The 19,365-nt window shown below is 43.8% G+C and overlaps 1 protein-coding gene across 3 annotated transcripts in view; it reads right to left on the bottom strand.

Moving 5' to 3' along the window:
- tasora (transcription activation suppressor a) overlaps positions 1 to 19,365 on the bottom strand; it is a 116,799-nt gene that overhangs the window by 49,122 nt on the left and 48,312 nt on the right. For all 3 annotated transcript variants that reach the window (XM_072472451.1, XM_072472452.1, XM_072472453.1), the window contains exons 9-14: positions 17,955 to 18,057; positions 5,001 to 5,104; positions 4,465 to 4,568; positions 4,032 to 4,101; positions 3,845 to 3,913; positions 2,517 to 3,257 (exon numbers count right to left, since the gene is read on the bottom strand). In XM_072472451.1, coding sequence (XP_072328552.1) covers positions 2,517 to 3,257; positions 3,845 to 3,913; positions 4,032 to 4,101; positions 4,465 to 4,568; positions 5,001 to 5,104; positions 17,955 to 18,057 — 1,191 coding nt within the window. The remainder of the gene's footprint in view (positions 1 to 2,516; positions 3,258 to 3,844; positions 3,914 to 4,031; positions 4,102 to 4,464; positions 4,569 to 5,000; positions 5,105 to 17,954; positions 18,058 to 19,365) is intronic.

Genomic DNA, 19,365 nt, shown 5'->3' with positions numbered 1-19,365 from the left:
AGTAAATCTTAGATTGCTCTACTTCGCTCAGTCCACTATCTCCATCGCGGGAGAGAAGAGGGGGCGGGAGAGAAAAGAGAGAAAAAAAGTGAGAAAAAGAGAAAAGAGAAAAAAAAGAGAAGAGAAAAAAGTGTGAGAGAAAAAGAGAAAAGAGAGAGAAAAAAAGAGTGAGAGAAAAAAAGAGAGAAAAAAAGAGAAAAAAGAGTGAGAAAAAAAGAGTGAGAAAAAAGAGTGAGAGAAAAAAGAGTGAGAAAAAAAAGAGAGAAAAGAGTGAGAGAAAAAAGAGAGAAAAAGAGTGAGAGAAAAAAAAGAGTGAGAGGAGAGGAAGAGAGAAAAGAGGAATAGGAGAGGATAAACAAAATTTGTACCAACTTGCAACATAGAAAACACTTACACCGTTGGAGTAAACTTCTTTTTTAATAAACAATTTTAATGTAGTATTTTTGGCATTGTAAACAGTAGAATTACAGAACGAGAAAACAAGAGGACTGTACAATAGACAAAGTACATAGTGCAATTGCCGTAGCCCATCCCACCCAGATCTGCCTAATTGACCCCCTATACTACATTCCCCTAACCCTCCCCCCCCCCCCCCCCCCCCCGACGATTAATTCTCTGCAAAGTCAATGAATGGTTGCCACTCCCGGGTGAACCCCAAAACGACCCTCTCAAGGCGAACTTGATTCTCTCCAAGCCCAGGAAACTCGCCATGTCTGACAGCCAGGCTTCTGCCTTCGGGGGCTTTCGAGTCCCTCCAAGCTAGAAGTATTCGTCTCCGGGCTACCAGGGAAGCAAAGGCCAGAACGTCGGCCTCTTTCTCCCCCTCGACTTCCAGGGCCTCTGAAACCACAAAAAACGCCACCTCTGGACTCATTGCCACCCTTATGTTCAATACTCTAGACATGACGTCCTCAAACCCCTGCCCAAAACATGTGGACATGGTCTGCCGGTCCTCTCAGACACTTTACACACCTGTCCGCTCATCCGGACAACTTGTCATGTGGGCCCGGTGGACGACCTTAAATTGAATCAGGCTCAGCCTGGCACATGTTGCAGTCCCATTAACCCTGCTCAGCGTGTCCGCCCACAGGCCTTCCACAATCTCCCCTCCCAACTCCTCCTCCCATTTATGCCTCAGCTCCTCGGTCTGCGTCTTCTCCGCCCCCGTGAGCTCCTTGTAAATATCCGAGACACTTCCCTCCCCCACCCATCCTCTAGACACTACCCTATCTTGGATCCCCCTTAGTGGCAAGAGCGGAAAAGATGGTACCTGCCTATGAATTTCGATATATTCCGGTGCGGGACTTTTTGCGTAGGCAGGTACCATCTTTTCCGCTCTTGGTTAATGGTCCTCCATCAATGCTACCTCAATTCACTGACAACTTGGTACTAACTTTAAGTCAGCTCATCATTCACTGTTTAAACAAAACTGCACTTGAGAGGGGTGGCCAGAGTATGATGCAGACTGACACCAAAGGTGTGGGTTTAATCCCCATAGTGCGTCCTCACCTTGCCCCATGACGGTGGAGTGGTGTCACTTAAGCTACATATAACCAAATGGATAGAGATGCCTATGGTCCTTAGTGGACGATGATAAATTACCTAACTACGGATAGGAAACCAGATAAAAAACATAACATTCGTAGCAACTATTAAAAAATAAATCAGCAACAATTCAAAAAAGGTACGTGGATGTCAAGACTCCATTAATAACAGATATTCGACGAATAGGATTCAAACAAAATAAAATAAAATATGCAGTTTGGTTAAATTACAGATTTGTTAGAGCAAAATGTTCACACATTAGATTTTTTTTTTTTTGCCTTGTGCTCAAGATAACAAATAATGGTACCGAGAACTGGATCACTTTCACCTTAGAGACACCAGGATTAATATCAAGTGCTCCCAGGTCTGGCACAGCAGACAAGAAACAGGGCTCCCTCTACTCTGCTCAAATAATGCACGTTAATTCAGACTTCTGAAAAGCAACCATCACCACCATCATGAAAGTTTCCCATTCATCGTCGTCTCCAGCACACCCAACCTCAAATAGATGTATCTGGAAATGCTCAATAGGTCAAACAGTATTTGAAGAGAAAGTTGGTCAATATTTCAAGTTTGACAAAGGGTTAGACCAGAAATATTCGCAATTTCTCTTTTCAGTGAGGTTGCCCGACTTGCGTATTTCCAGCATTTTGTTTATACTTCAGATTTCTAACTTCAGTGCTTTTTTTTTTGTTTGCTCATGGTCCTTAACAATCATGATACCAAATCACAGTTAACTCAAGTCAAGCTGGGTGCTTTTTGTCTTCACATGTTGTTGCCAGCTTTGAAACTAGCCAAATCCATTTCAAACAGAATCCTTAATCAGGGGAAAAAAGTCTCATACAACTGATCTGGACTACAGTCAAATTAACTCCCTGCCCAAATGTGAGGAGTCACTTAACCCACATTACTCATATTTCTATGAAGTTAAATATTAAATACTATTTAAATTAAATGCTGTGCTCTATTACCTGGAGTTGTCTTCATAAGCTTGTGGCTCCTCTCAGAAATAGATTCTAATTTTCTCTTCAATCCAAGGTTATTTTTCTCAGATATACAATGTGCAAGTCCTTCAATATTCATTACACTAGCTTCCTCTGGGCCATGCCTTTTCCTTCTATATATCAAGTCAATAAGCTCTTGGATTTTATCAGGATCATAATCAGCCATATTATCAGAAGGCATCACAAAGTTAATGTCAGCTATGAGACTGCTCATCTGAGGCTCCATTGGTTCCTGAGCAGCAATCTCTGGCACTGAATTCTCAAATTTCTGCTCCTCACCAGCACATGCAACAGGAGAGCTGAGTAACTCAGTATCAGAGAGTGGATATTGGTCGAACATTTCTCTAGCTTTGGAAACTTCAAACTGATACCGAAGAGGATGAAAAAAGTAAGAGCGCAGGATTCTCGGTAAATTTGATCTTTTTTGCCTGGTTGTAGGGAACCTTTTCTCTTCATAAGTGGGAATGATGAATTGATTAAGCTTTCCATTTTCAGCAGAAGCCTCTTTTCCTTGGGAATTCTTCAGGTAACCAATTACATTATTTTCAAATGCAGCATCCATGGTTGAATTCTTTAAGCTACCAGGCAGCTCTTTTCGAATTTTATCCAGAGCAAAGTGCAACGCAGGTATAAGCTTGGATAACTGCGGCATGACCTCTGGGTCACTGTATACAGTTGACACAGATTCAACATTTCTCTTGATTTCATCTACAAAAGGAACACAAACAGCCACCAACATTAGGCTTATTTACATAGTAGGCTAACAAATTAAAATGCAGTACCAGGAAGAAAGGAAAACAACAATTTGTGGACCATTAATCCAAGTTTATATCACTTTTGAAAACAATTTTTGCAGCAAAGTTGCCAAATTTTCATCACGCTTTTGAAAAAATTTCACTTCCCACTGCCTGCTTAAAATATTTACACTGAAGTTTTAAGATGCTTGTGTCAATTTATAGTGCAACATGCAACTTATCCAATTAAGCAAATGAGGACAAAGACAACCTAACATCTAATTACAGGGAAATATTTTCACCTATGAATAGCAACTGAGGTAGGCTAGGCAATTACTGTTGCTCTATTCAGCCCATCTACACACTGCCACAGAATTTCTACTTTCTTTGACAAGGCAATAGTGGAGTAAAATGCAGAGGTGGCTAAAGTAGGTACACAGTACGACATTACTTAAATAACAATGGCATACCACAACTAGCTTACATATTTGAGAGGACTTAATTTATCATATTCCTACAATTGCTTCTGGGCTTATTTGGTTCCATACTGATTTAACTCACCACCAATCACTCTAGACTCTGGAAACAGAAATAATGCTTGAAGAAACTTGGGTTTCGAGCTTTCAGAACCTGATTTAAAAAAATACATTCATAATGAGAATTATGAATCAAACCCGTAGCTGTAACTAAAGTTTAAATTTTTTAAATTAAATTACAATATTTAATATAAACCTGAGCAATCACTTACTATTATCCACCATTTCTGATGGAGAAAAAAAAAGTAGAAATCCTCGATCACCCAACTGTTTTAGAAGAACCTATGCATAAAGATAAAATCTTCAAAATGTTACAAATATGACAAGAGATTGGCTCAAGAAAAACAGCACTGGGGTGGGTGAGAGAAAGTAACACAGCCAAGGTGCTGGACGAGCAAGTACATGAGCAGGGCTGACAACAAATATGCACAACACATTTAAGCTTTAATCTTCCAATTTGTTAACTGAAGAGTAGGCATGCTGGAATTGAAAGAACTAAGCAAAATGAGCTAAGCTTCAATCATTATTGGCACTCTCTAGGCAAGACGCAAACAGTTAAAAATGATGGTTGCATTTTATTCAATGGAATTATTGAAAGGAATTCCACATTTTGAGGTTTAGTGAATGATTTAATTTGTAACTCACTAGTTTTTCCACTTCCAGTTTATGAAGCAGAGACTCCAAATTGCTCCCCGTTTTTCCTTGTTCCACGAACTCATACAAGCTATAATACAATCCATTCTTCAGTGCTGGGGAAAACAGATAAAACCGCTCTAATCATAATTTGGCAGAATTTATTAGTCTGACATCTTAATAAATGAGACACATTTACAGCCAATTCTCTTCAAGGGCAGCAGGCTATTTTGAAGTGTTTGTATTGTGGGTTGCTTTGAGTGGGGAAAGAAGAAAATAGTGGGGGGGGGGGAAGAGACTGAAAAAAGCAAAAATATCCTTGCAGTGTTTGAAGGGAAAAAGCAAAAAACACATGGGTTAGCCCCCTTCCTCTCCACCCCCAATTACACAAAAACAGACAGTACGTTTGGAGTATCCAATCGTGACTGTCCAGAATCACAGCTCTGTTGCCACATCAGCTCAAGTGATTTGCAATCCACAAAAGGCAAGAGGGGAAATTCTAACTCTACACGGTAAACAAAATGTTTAATCACAGGTTAAGTTCTCACCTTCTCTCGTCCCCGAGAAAGTTGCTTTCCGAAACACTGTCATTGGTACTTTACTTTTTAAGCTATCAACACTCATAACTGTTGCAATATCCAGTTTTTCAGGCCTAAAAAAAAAAGGAGGGTCTACGTGATAAAAAGCAAGACCTACAAATTCAACTACAGTGATATCTGCATAACTGTCAGATATCCCAAGCCAATCAGCACAGAATATTTAATTATTTGATTCTATTTTATTGTAAATTATCCCAGTTTTAACAGTGAAATGGACAACATGTTCAGAGAAGTTCATTATAAATACAGACCGCAATAAGCATAAATGATAATCACTTTCAATTTGGTTGGATAGTGTCAACATTCAAGGCTGTGAAAAGTGATTAGACACCACCATGGTCAGTTCAAACAAAGGTAACATTTGGCATTTAATACAGCATATGGGAATGAAAGGATGATGCGTTGCAGGCATGGAAATATAAAATATTAGCAATAGCAGAGAGTTGGCAGCTTAATATTCCCGGTTCAGGAAGTAAAAGGGGAAACAGACAGTATTGTTTTTTTTTAAACTATTATAGCTCTGGAGGGAAATTGAATAGTTGAAGTGTTAATGGCAGAGTTTATTCGGTTAGAAATCAGGATATTAGAACTAAGAGGAGCTGCTTCGCAACTGGGGAGTATAATATAGGCACAATATAGTGGGAAGGAAATAAAAGTAAACTTGTGGGAATTTTTTTTATAATTCATTCTCGAGATGTGGGTGTCGCTGGCTACACCAGCATTTATTGCCCATCTGTAGTTGCCATTAAGATGGTGGCGAGCTGCGTTCTTGAACTGCTGCAGTCATGTGGTGTAGGTACACCCACAGTGCTGTCAGGAAGGAAGTCCCATGATTCTGACCCAGTGGCACTGAAGGAACAACAACGCATTTCCAAGGCCAGGATAGTGGGTGGCTTGGAGAAGACATCCCAGTTGGTGTATCCCTACTGTCTGCTGCCCTTGTCCTTATAGATGGTAGCGAAGGTGCTGTCTAAGGAGGCTTGGCGAGTTCCTGCAATACAACTTGTAGATGATATACAGCTGCCACTGTGCTTTGGTGGTGAAGGGAGTGAATATTTGTGGATGGGATGCCAAACGGCTGCTGTGTCCTGGATTGTATCAAGCTCAGTGTGTTGTTGGGAGTTGCAGTCACCAGGTGAGTATTCCATCATACTCCTTTTTTTAAAATTGAGTACGCATTTATTTTTCTTTCCTCAATTAAGGGTCAATTTAGCTTGACCAATCCACCTATCCTGCACATCATTTTGGGTTGTGGGGGTAAGACCCACACAGACATGGGGAAAATGTGCAAATTCCACACAGGACAGTGACCCAGGGTCGGGATCGAACCAGTGAGGTAGCAGTGATGCCACCACACTCCTGACTTGCACCACGTAGATGGTGGACAGGCTTTGGGGAATTAGGTGGAGAGTTACTCTTCACCTCTGACCTGCTCGTGTAGCCACAGTATTTAGGAGGCTAGTCCAATTCAGTTTTGGGTCAATGGTAATCCGCACAATATTGATACTAGGGGTTCAGCAATGGTCATGTCATTGATGTCACGGGGCAATGGTTGGAGTTTAGCTTGTTGGAAATGAATTACAGAAAGATGCAAGAATTACAGAGTAGTGATAAACGGAACATTAATTATGCTAATATGGATAGTCCAACCAACAGTGTAAAGGGCAGAGGGGAGGAATTCCTGAAATGGGTACAAGTTCTATCAGTGTGTTTACAGCCCAATGTAGATGTAGTGCTGGATTCAATCCTTGGAAATGAAGTGGTAAATGTTTCAGTGAGAACAATAATTATAATAGGTGCAGAACAGCAATGAAAAGGACAAATTACAAATGTGTAAAAATACTCAACCGAAAAAGAGTCAACTTCAGCGAGTTAAGGGATCTGGCCTGGGGGACTGGAATCGAAAATCAATAGCAATTGTGCCATTACTGTTATGTCTATGAAGTATGTGTCCACCTTGGCCTTCAAAAAGGAGGCGTTTTGAGTAAAGAATAGACACATTCATTCCCATGAGGAGTGGAGTATCCAAAGCAGATAAAGATACAGTAAAGAACCAAGCTGAATACAGAAAGTAGAGAAGATCTAAATGAACGGAATAGGAATGGGAAAATGTACAAAAAATAGATCAGTAGCCATCATAAAGAAGGAACACAAAAGTCTTTTATAAACACCAATAGCAAAATGGTAATCCAAGAGATAGTGGCATTGATTAGGGAGAAGAGATTAGTCTGAGGGGGGAGAAGAGTGCACAGTTGGAAAAGGGTAGGGTGGGGGGGGGTCAACCAGGAGGTTATCGGTCCATAAGACATATGAAGGCCATTTGACCAATCAAGTCTACGCCATCGTGAAATCATGACCAATTTGTTTTGATAATTCTCAAATACATTTTCCCACCTTGTCCCTATAACCCTAGATTCCCGGGGGCTGGTTTAGCTCAGTTGACTGGACAGCTAGTCTGTGGTGCAGAGCAAGGCCAACAGCGTGGGTTAATTCCCGTACCGGCTGAGGTTATCTGTGAAGGCCCCATCTTCTCAACCAATGAGTACAGGCTCAACCCACTCAATCACTCCTCTTCACAGTATTCCAGGTGTGGTCTACCTGGTGACTTGCATAGTTTTAGCAAGACTTTGCTATTTTTGTACTCCATTCCCTTTAAAATAAAGGCCAACATTCCAGCGACCAAGTTTTTGCCCACTCACTTTAATCTGTCTATATCAAAGAACAAAGAACAAAGAAATGTACAGCACAGGAACAGGCCCTTCGGCCCTCCAAGCCCGTGCCGACCATACTGCCCGACTAAACTACAATCTTCTACACTTCCTGGGTCCGTATCCTTCTATTCCCATCCTATTCATATATTTGTCAAGATGCCCCTTAAATGTCCCTATCGTCCCTGCTTCCACTACCTCCTCCGGTAGTGAGTTCCAGGCACCCACTACCCTCTGCGTAAAAAACTTGCCTCGTACATAGACTCTAAACTTTGCCCCTCTCACCTTAAACCTATGCCCCCTAGTAATTGACCCCTCTACCCTGGGGAAAAGCCTCTGACTATCCACTCTGTCTATGCCCCTCATAATTTTGTATACCTCTATCAGGTCGCCCCTCAACCTCCTTCGTTCCAGTGAGAACAAACCGAGTTTATTCAATCGCTCCTCATAGCTTATGCCCTCCATACCAGGCAACATTCTGGTAAATCTCTTCTGCACCCTCTCTAAAGCCTCCACATCCTTCTGGTAGTGTGGCGACCAGAATTGAACACTATACTCCAAGTGTGGCCTAACTAAGGTTCTATACAGCTGCAACATGACTTGCCAATTCTTATACTCAATGCCCCGGCCAATGAAGGCAAGCATGCCGTATGCCTTCTTGACTACCTTCTCCACCTGTGTTGCCCCTTTCAATGACCTGTGGACCTGTACTCCTAGATCTCTTTGACTATCCTTCTGTAGACTCTATGGGCGGTATTCTCCGAAATGGAGACAGTGTTCGCGCCGTCGAGGGTAACAACGGCACGAAACGGCCCCTATCCCGACCGATTCAGGGCCCGATAATGGGCTAGGAGCGGCCCCGCGTCATTTACGCGCGCCAGGCCTTGGAGCCGCATCAAGGCGGCGCAGCACACATGACACGGCCGGCGCCGAACCCGCGCATGCGTGGTTGCCGTCCTCGGAGTCCACCCCGCAAGAAGATGTCAGACGGATCTTGCGGGGCTGCGGAAGAAAGGAGGTCCTCCTTCAGAGAGGACGGCCCGACGATCGGTGGGCACCGATCGTGGGCCACACCCCATTTGAGCCCCCCCCCCGTGCAGGATCTCTCCCCCCAAGCGTTCCCGCACTGTTCCCGCCAGCAGCGACCAGGTGTGGATGGCGCCGGGGGGGAACCCGCCGTTATGGGCTGGCCGCTCGGCCCATCCGGGCCTGAGAATAGCAGGGGTGCCGGAGAATCGCCATTTTGGGTGTCTCGGGCGATTCTTCGGCCTGCGCCGCGCGGAACTCGACGGGGCCATTCTCGCCGCTTGGGAGAATCGCGGGAAGGCGTCTGACCGGCGTCGCGGGAAAATTTGGCGACCGAGGCGATTCTCCCAACCGCCGCGGGAGCGGAGAATCGCGCCCTCTATGTGTCATCTTCACCATTCATCTTCCCATCTATTTTTGTGCCATCTGCAGACTCAGAAATAATATTCACGGCCCTCGTCCAAGTCATTAATATATATATATTGCAAATAATTGTGGCCCCAAGCACTGATCCCTACAGCACTCCTAGTTAAAGGTTGCCATCCTGAAATGCCCCTCTTATCCCAACTGTCTTCTATTAGCTAGCCAATCTTCTATCCATGCTGATATATTACGCCAAACACAATGGGCTCTTATAGCCTTTTGTGCAATACCTTATTGAACGTTTTTTGGAAATTCAAGTATATCATATTTACTGGTTCCCCTTTATCTGTCCTGCTCATTCACACATCAAAGATTTCTAATAAATTTGTCAGGCATGATTTAGCCTTTATGAAACCATGCTTACTCTGCTTGATTATATTATTTACTTCTAAATAGATATTACATCCTTTATAATGGGCTATAACATTTTGTCAATGACATAGGTTCAGCTAACTGGTCTATAGTGAACTGTTTTAGTCTCTCTTCCTTCTTGAATAAGTGTGTTGCACTGGCAGTTTTCCAATCCTCTAGGACCTTCCAGAATCCAAGGATTCTTGGAAGATTACTACCAGTAGCATCCACTACATCTGTAGCTACTTCCGTTAATATCATAGGATGCAACCCATCAGGTCCAGGGGACTCGTTGGCCTTTGGCCCCATTCATTCCACTAGCACTTTTTCTCTAGTGATAGTTATTGTATTTATTTCCTCCCCCCACTTTTGCCCTTTGATTATTTAGTATTTTTGGAACGTTAGTGTCTTCTACAGTACTGTGAAGATATATGCGAATTATTTAACTCTTATGCCAGTCCCTGGTTCCTCATTCTCCAAGGGGCCTGAGCTTATTTTGGTCTCTCTTCCTTTTTATTTATATAAACTCTTACTGTCCATTTTTATATTATTTGCTAGTTTACCCTCAGGTTTATCTGCTCCCTCTTATTTTTTTGGTCAGCTTTTATTGGTTTTAAAACTTTCCCAATCGGCTGACTTACCACTAATCTTTGCCACATGCATCTTTTTTCTTTCAGAATAATACCATCCTTAACTTCCTTGATTAACCATGGCTGATTTATCCCCTTCCTAGAATTCTTCTTCACTGGGAAATATTTTGGTGTGAGGCATGAGCTATTTTCATAAATGTCTGCCATTGCTAGTCAACGGTCTTTTCTGCTAAATGCCTTTCCCACTCTACTCTAACCAACTCTGCCTCATTCCTTTGTATTTAAGTTTATTTAAATTTAGTCCAGTTGTTCTGACCCAAGTTTCTCACTCTCAAACTGAATGCTAAACTCTACTATGTTATGGTCACTGTCTCCTCGGGGATCTTTTATTCATTGTTTATTAAACCTGCCTCAATACGCATCACAAGATCCAAAATAGTCTGATCCCTAGCTGGATCCACAACATATTGTTCTAGGAAACTGTCCCAAATACACACTATGAATTCTTCCTCATGGCTACCTCTGTCAATCTGATTTTCCCAAACTACAAGATGATTAAAGTCACCCATGATTAATGTACTGCATTTATTACATGCCCTTTATCTCCTCTTACAGTATAGCTGTTCGGATAGACGACTCCCACCAATGTCTTCTTCCACTTGTTATTTCTTACTCCCACTGATATGGATTCTGTGTCTTCCGATCCAAGATCATTTCTTGCTATCGTTTTTATTCCATCTTTCATTAACAAAGCTACTCCACCACCATTGCCTTCATTCCTGTCCTTATGAAAATTCACATAGTCCTGACTATTTAGTTGCCAGCTTTGATCTCCTTGTAACCACCTTTCTGTAATGGCTAGAAAATCATATCTATTAACCTCAATTTGTGCCGTTAATTCATTTTAGTATTGAAAACTACACGCATTTAAATTTAAAAAACATTAATTTTGCTTTTAAAATGGAAGGCTGATGAGGGTGGTGCATATAGATTTTTAAAAAATCTATAACATAATAGGCTTGCTAGTAAAATTAAAGCAGTAGGATTAGACAGCGGGAGAATTGATGCAAAACCTTTGTTTTTCAGACTGGAGGAAGCAGTTCTTCAGGATTGATACCACTACTCTTTTCAACATTTACTAATGTCCTGGATTTGGTTTACAGGGCATAAATTTAAAAGGTTCAAGATAATACAAAACTTAAATGTAGAATACAATGAGTAGGATTGTAACAGACTAATGAAATGGGCAGATCCGGCAGACAGGGATGCATTGGTAATAGAACATAGAACAGTACAGCACAGTACAGGCCCTTCAGCCCACGATGTTGTGCCGACCATTTATCCTAATCTAAGATCAACCTAACCTACACCCCTTCAATTTACTGCTGTCCATGTGCCGAAGAGTCGCTTAAATGTCTGATTCCACCACCTCTGCTGGCAGTGCATTCCACACACCCACCCCTCTCGGTGTAAAGAACCTACCTCTGACATCTCCCCTATACCTTCCTCCAATCACCTTAAAATTATGTCCCCTCGTGACAGCCATTTCCACCCTGGGGAAAAATCTCTGGCTATTCACTCTATCCATGCCTCTCATCACCTTGTACACCTCTATCAAGTCACTTCTCTGCCTTCTTCGCTCCAGTGAGAAAAGCCCTAGCTCCCTCAATCTTTCTTCATAAGACATGCCCTCCAGTCCAGGCAGCATCCTGGTAAATCTCCTCTGTACCCTCTCCAAAGCATCCACGTCCTTCCTATAATGAGGCGACCAGAACTGGACACATTATTCAAAGTGTGGTCTAACTAGAGTTTTATAAAGCTGCAGCAAAACCTTGCGGGTCTTGAGTTTATGAAAGTCAACACACCATAAGCCTTAACAACTCTATCAACCTGAGTGGCAACTTTGAGGGATCTATGTACGTGGAACCCCAAGATCCTTCTGTTCCTCCACACTTCCAAGAATCCTGCCTTTAACCCTGCACTCAGCATTCAAATTCGACCTTCCAAACTGAATCACTTCACATTTATCAAGGTTGAACTCCATCTGCCATCTCAGCCCAGCTCTGCATCCTGTCAACGTCCTGCTGTAAGCTGCAACAACTCTCAACACTATCTACAACTCCCCCAACCTTTGCGTCATCGTCAAACTTACTAACCCACCTTTCCACTTCCTCATCCAAGTCATTTAAAAAAACCACAAAGATCAGAGGTCCCAGAACAGATCCTTGCGGGACACCACTGGTCACCAACCTCCAGGCGGAATACTTTCCATCCACTACCAGTCACTGTCTTCTTTCGGCCAGCCAATTCTTTATCCAGACAGCCAAATTTCCCTGTATCCCATGCCCCCTAACTTTCTGAATGAGCCTACCATGGGAAACCTTATCAAATGCCTTACTGAAATCCATACAAGGTCGGGCCAATCCTGCCCGACCTTCATCAATGTGTCTCGTCACATACTCAAAGAATTCAATGAGACTTGTGAGGCATGACCTGCCCCTCAGAAAGACATGCTGACTATCTTTAATCAAACTATGTTTTTCTAAATAATCATAAATCCTATCTCTCAGAATCCTTTCCAATATTTTGCTCACCACAGACGCAAGACTGATGGGTCTGTAATTCCCAGGGATTTCCCTATTCCCTTTCTTGTACAGGGGAACAACATTCACCTCCTTCCAATCATCCAGTACTACTCCAGTGGAGAGTGAGGACGCAAAGATCATCACCAACGGCGCAGCAATCTCCTCCCTCGCTTCCCGTAGTAACCTTGGGTATATCCAGTCAGGCCCAGGGGACTTATCTATCCTGATGCTTTTCAAAATTTCCAGCACATCCTCCTTCTTAATATCAACCTGTTCGAGTCTATTAACCTGGTTCACACTGTTCTCATGGGCAACAAGGTCCCTCTGTAGCCACCTAAATTGGCCAACTCCCGATTCAAAATGGCGAACGGCAAAGGCTGATGGGAAAGTCAGCCAACAAGACAAAAACCAGCGGTGCGAGTTTGCTGTGTATTTACCTCTGCAAAAAACCAGACAACATCGATACCAGCAACCATCAGCATAACAAAGTAACAGCCATCTGCATACTGATGAGTAATCCCCGGGAACAATAACATTTTTGACACACAAAGCAAAGCCAGACTCCTCGGCGCCAGCAGGAGCCAACACAAAGGAGGCGAACGAGCACCTCAAGACTGCCCATCGATCAGGGAACCGCTCCAGTATTGGAGAAAATCGAACCAAGCGATTGGGACAAAGTCCAATCACTTGGGACCAGGTACAGGGTCCGCCCCGAAAGGCAGGAAGCCCCTGGGGACTATAAGAGTTGAGCCCCAAGTTCAAATCGCTCTCTTCTTCCTGCCCGGGTCACCCAGCAACACGAATCAACATTGACCATGACCGGTGCAGTGGCTCCAGTGATCATCAAAATCGTAAGTCTTAATTCAACGCTCGCTACGAGATAGGCACTCCTAGCTACCAATCCGTACCAACTTCGAATCCCGCAGACTCAGAACCCGAACAAAAGGCCATTTGTTCCCCTGACCTGTTGGGCCAGTTCAAAGTTAAGTATAGGCCTGTTAGTTGTAGAAGTAGCTTAGACATAGAATTTGTGCATGAGTAGCGATTACTGTGTATAAATGTGCTTTGATTTAAATCTTACTAATCGGTGTATTGGGTTATTGATCATTACTCGGACTTGAACCTCGTGGCGGTATCATAAAGATACCTGGCGACTCGAGAGCAAAGGTAATAAAACAGAGTAATTGAACCAAGGAGAAAATCAGCAACACCTCTCTCTAGTGAATACTGAAGCAAAGTATTCATTTAGGGCCTCCCCCATCTCCTCAGACTCGAGGCACAAGTTCCCTCCACTGTCCCTGATCGGCCCTACTCTCACTCTGATCATCCTCTTATTTCTCACACAAGTGTAGAACACCTTGGGGTTTTCCCTAATCCTTCCTGCCAGGGCTTTTTCATGCCCCCTTCTAGCTCTCCTCAGTCCATTTTTGAGTTCCTTCCTGGCTACCTTGTGACCCTCTAGAGCCAAGTCAGCTCCTTGCTTCCTCAACCTTATGTAAGCTTCCTTCTTCCTCTTGACTAGAAGCTCCACTTCTCGTCATCCAAGGCTCCTTCACCTTACCATTCCTTCCTCGTCTCAGTGGTACAAAACTATTCAGCACTCGCTGCAAGTGCTCCTTAAACAAACCCCACATTACTGTTGTGCATTGCCCCAAAAACAATTGTTCCCACTTTATGCTCCTCAGCTCCTGTCTAATAGCAGTATAATTTCCCCTCCCCCAGTTAAATACCTACCCATACTGTGTGTTCCTATCCCTCTCCATGACTATGGTAAAGGTCAAGGAGTTGTGGTCACTATCACCGAAATGCTCTCCCACCGAGACATCTGACACCTGGCCCGGTTTGTTGCCGAGCACCAAGTCTAATATGGCCTCCCCCCTAGTCTGCTTATCTGCATATTGAGTCAGGAATCCTTCCTGTACACCCGACAAAATCTGCTCCATCCAAACCATTTGCACTAAGGAGGTTCCAGTCAATATTAGGGAAGTTGAAGTCGCCCATGACAACAACTCTTACTTCTGCACTTTTCCAAGATCTGTCGCCCAATCTGTTCCTCGATCTCTCTGCTGCTAATGGGGAGGGTCTATAGAAAACTCCCAATAAAGTGACTGCTCCGTTCTTGTTTCTGACTTCCACCCATTCTGACTCAGTAGACAAACCCTCCTCAGCTATCTCCTTTTCTGCAGCTGTGGTGCACTCCCTAATTACCAGTGCCACTCCCCTCCTCTTTTACCTCCCTTCCTATTCTTCTGAAAACATCTGAACTCCGGAACATCTAAAAACCATTCCCGTCCCTGTGAAATCCATGCCTCAGTAATGGCCACAACATCGTAGTTCCAAGTACTGATCCATGCTGTTAAGTTCATCTCCCTTATTCCTGCCACTCCTTACATTGAAACAGACACACTTTAACCCATTCCACTGAGTGCAACTTTGCCCTATCAACTGTCTATCCTTCCTCACAGATTTGCTGCATACTATTTCTGCCTGTTCAACAGCTACCCTATCCTCTGATCCATAACTCTGGTACCCATTCCCCCGCCAAACTAGTTTAAACCCTTCCGAAGAGCTCTAGCAAACCTCCCACCCAGGATATTGGTGCCCATCCAGTTTAGGTGCAATTCGTCCTTCATGTACAGGTTCCACATTCCCCAGAAGATATCCCAACGATCCACATATCTGAAGCCTTCCCTCCTGCACCAGTCCTGTAGCCACGTGTTCAGCTGTACTCACTCTGTTCCTTGCCTCACTTGCACATGGCACCGGTAGCAATCCTGAGATCACTACTCTGCTTGTCCTGGAGCTCTTTAGCTTCCAACCCAACTCCCTAAAATCACATTTTAGATCCTAATCCCTTTTCTTAGCTGTGTCGTTGGTGCCTATGTGCACCACGATTTCTGGTTGCTCCCCCTCCCCCTTAAGAATCCTGTGGACTTGATCCGAGAAATCCCTGCCCCTGGCACCCGGGAGGCAACATACCTTCCGGGAGTCTCGCTCGCGACCACAGAATCTCCTATCCATTCCCCAAACCATCGAGTCTCCTATCACTATTGCTTTTCTATTCTCCCCCCTTCCCTTCTGAACCATAGAGCCAGACTCAGTGCCAGAGACCTGGCCGCTAGGGCCTTCCCCCGGTAGGTCACACCCAAAAGCATCCAAAACGGTATACTTGTTTTGAAGGGGAACGGCCACAAGGGATCCCTGCACTGTCTGCCCATTTGTTTTCCTTCCCCTGACTGAAACACAGCTACTCTTGTCCTGTACCTTGGGTGTGGCTACCTCCCTGTAACTCTTCTATCACCCCCTCTGCCTCCCGGATAATCCGAAGTTCATCCAGCTCCAGTTCCGTAACACGGTCTCTGAGGAGCTGGAGTTGGGTGCACTTCCCACAGGTGTAGTCAGCGGGGACACCGGTGGTATCCCTCACCACCCACATCCTACAGGAGGAGCATGCAACTGTCCTAGCCTCCATCCCCTCTGATCTTACAGAATGTAGCTACCCTGTGGACCAACTGGAACTTCGTCCTCCGATTCTGCTCCCAGTCAGCTGCACTCTGTAAACTCCCGGCTCCCTTCTCGCTCTTTGAGGAAATGAAATGAAAGGAGCACCTTGTTTCCTCCTCACCCAACTCCCTCAGTCACCAAACTCTCACTATAGCACTCAAATGCACCCAAATTCAGCACTCCCTCAGTCACCAAACTCTCACTATAGTACTCAAATGCACCCAAATTCAGCACTCAGTGCAAACAATGACATTGGACTAGTAATTCTGAGGCCCAGGCTTATGGTCTGGGGACTGGTTCAAATCCCACCTTGCAGCTGCGGGAATTTAAATTCAATTAATTAATTTTTAAAATGTAAAATTGAAAGCTAGCGTCAGTAATGAGACTATGAAACTATTATTGATTGCTGTAAAAATCCATCTGGTTCACAAATATTCTGGAAGGAAATCTGCCATCCTTACCTGCTCTGGCCTACAGGGGATTCCGGATACACAGCAAATGTAGTTGACTCTTAAATGCTCGCAAGGGCAATTAGGGATGGGCCAAAAATGATGGCCTCACCAGCAAAACCCACATTCCATGAACAAATCAATAAAAATTAAATTTAACACATGCAAAGTAATGCATTGTCATAGAGAATGAGATGCAATCTTAACTAAATGGTGGAATATTAAACAAGATACTGGGACAGAGAACTGGGGTTGCAGGTACACAAATCCTTGAAGGTGGCAAAACAGGTTGAAAAGGGTGTTAAAACATTGGGATCCATGGCTTTATTAATGGAAAATAAAAGCAAGCAAGTTAGGCTAAACCCTAGAAGTAGTAAGGACTCATCTGGTGTAGCATGTTCAAATCTGGGCACACTTTAGGAACTGTGTCAAGGTTTTGGAAAGAAGAAGAGATTTGCTAGAATGGTAATGAGAGACTTTAGTTAGAAAAAGACACTGGAGAGGCTGGGTTTGGTGTTCTTAAAAAGATTTATAGCAAATTTCACGTCATGTATTGTTCTGTTACAGTCCCAGTAAATGAAAATAAACCATTTACAGTGGCAGAAAAATAGTAATCAGGGGTCACCTTTTATGGCAATTGGCAAAAGAACCAGAGGCTACATAGTCACAGAGGTCATTCAGCCCATCGAGTCTACACCGGCTCCACTCAACCATTGGACACTTAAATTTTTTTTTAATTTTTTTAAAAGAGTATCCAATTCTATCTCTAATTAAGGGGCAATTTAATGTAGCCAATCCACCTATCCTGCACATCTTTGGGTTGTGGGGGTGAGACCCACGCAGACACTGGGAAAATGTGCAAACTCCACACTGAGTCACTGATAAGTGGATTGACCACGCTAAATTGACCCATAATTGGAAAAAAAGAGAAGAATTGGGTATTCTAAATTTATACTATAAAAAAAAAATCCATTCCAAGTACTATTTTTGACAGGTTTTAATTTTTTTTTCATTAGTATTTCACAGCTACAAATTACTTAACATACCAAAATCCTATCTAGGATATTAGCACGTTCTTCTCCCTTCTTCCAATACAGAATGTTTGAACTTCACTGGTTTCTATTCCAAAGAACCCTTTCAAAAACAGTACAACTTATATTGTACATGACCATAATTAAGCATCACATTCAATATAGTCACTCCCAGTTATTCTTCAGAAATATTTCCATTGAACAAATAAAACAAAGCATAAAATAATGCTACTTACAGTTTGAATGGCAGAAATGGCTCGGTAGCTGACCGTAATAAGCCAAAGCACAGAAACCTCCCTTTGTTCATTAGTTGTCCTTTCCAGATGGTGTAACACGTTCCTAAACAGAGACAACTCAATTCATAAAAGTGCAATTAAAAAACAAAGTTAACATACAATGAGCAAATAGCATATGCTAACCATGGAGAAAATTCAAATTTCAGAAAAATAGAGATACAAATCGAAGACAGATCAAGGGCGGGATTCTCCAATAACGGGGCTACGTCCCCACACCCGCGAGAAAACGGACGCGAATCATTCCGGACTTTTTTTTCAAGAAAGTCCGGGGTGATTCGCCGTTTTTAAGGGGGCTTGCAGGGCCCCGGAGTGCTCCACGCAGCTCCAGCTGCCGTTACAGGGACCTGCACTTCCGACCATGAGTCCACGCCTGCGGTGGCGGCTCCGCGCAACATGGCGGACCCACACAGCGGGCCAACACCGAAGAAGTAGGCCACCCCCCCGATCACGCGCGCCCCCCCCGCCCAACCACCCAGTGGCGGATCCCCCCACCAGGATGGCCACCTCAGCAGAGAGTCTAAGCTCCCGTCGGGCGGAACCATACGTGAACCACGCCGGTGGGAACTCGGACGGTTGTCCGCAGAGAATTGCCGCGGGGGCCGACTGGCACCGATTCTCCAGTCGCTGGAGAATCGCGGGAAGGCATCCCGGATCCGACACCCCATTCTCCCAATTGCTCGGAGAATCCTGACCCACGAGTTTAGAAAGCTGACGGTATAAGAACGAAGGATTGTGTCTGAAATTAGACAATTGTAATGGCCAAGAAAAGGTTCAAAAAAAACCAAAAAGGAGGAGTGTTTATTTCAGAAAGCTGAATTAAGGGTTGACATTGGATCAGCAAAATTAGTAATCAAAGAATAGAAAAATTAGTAATCAAAGAATAGAACTGCGTCTGGTGGTGGGGAAGACAATAACCATAAGTTACTTTCAAGCATTGCTTTCCCCTGCAAGATGATCAGTCTTTAAATGTTTAGGGGTGGCATGGTGGCACAGTGGTTAGCACTGCTGCCTCACAGCTCCAGGGTACCAGGTTCAATTCCAGCCTCGGGATACTGTGTGGAGTTTGCACTTTCTCCCCGTGTCTACATAGTTTTCCTCCGGGTGCTCCAGTTTCCGCCCACTGTCCGAAGTGCAGGTTAGGTGTGAGGCCATGCTAAATTGCCCATAGTGTCCAAAAGGTTAGGTGGGGTTACGGGGGTTGGATGGAGTTGTAAGCTTAAGTAGGGTGCTCTTTCCAGGGGCCGGTGCAGACTCGATGGGTCGAATGACCTCCTTCTGCACTGTAAATTCTATGATTAACTGCAAGATAATCAGTCTTTAAATGTTTAACTGCTCAGGTACATGAGAAGTA

Source organism: Scyliorhinus torazame, chromosome 13, assembly GCF_047496885.1.
Source record: "Scyliorhinus torazame isolate Kashiwa2021f chromosome 13, sScyTor2.1, whole genome shotgun sequence".
In the NCBI taxonomy this organism is placed as follows: domain Eukaryota; kingdom Metazoa; phylum Chordata; class Chondrichthyes; order Carcharhiniformes; family Scyliorhinidae; genus Scyliorhinus; species Scyliorhinus torazame.
This window is presented reverse-complemented; position numbering and strand designations above follow the sequence as displayed.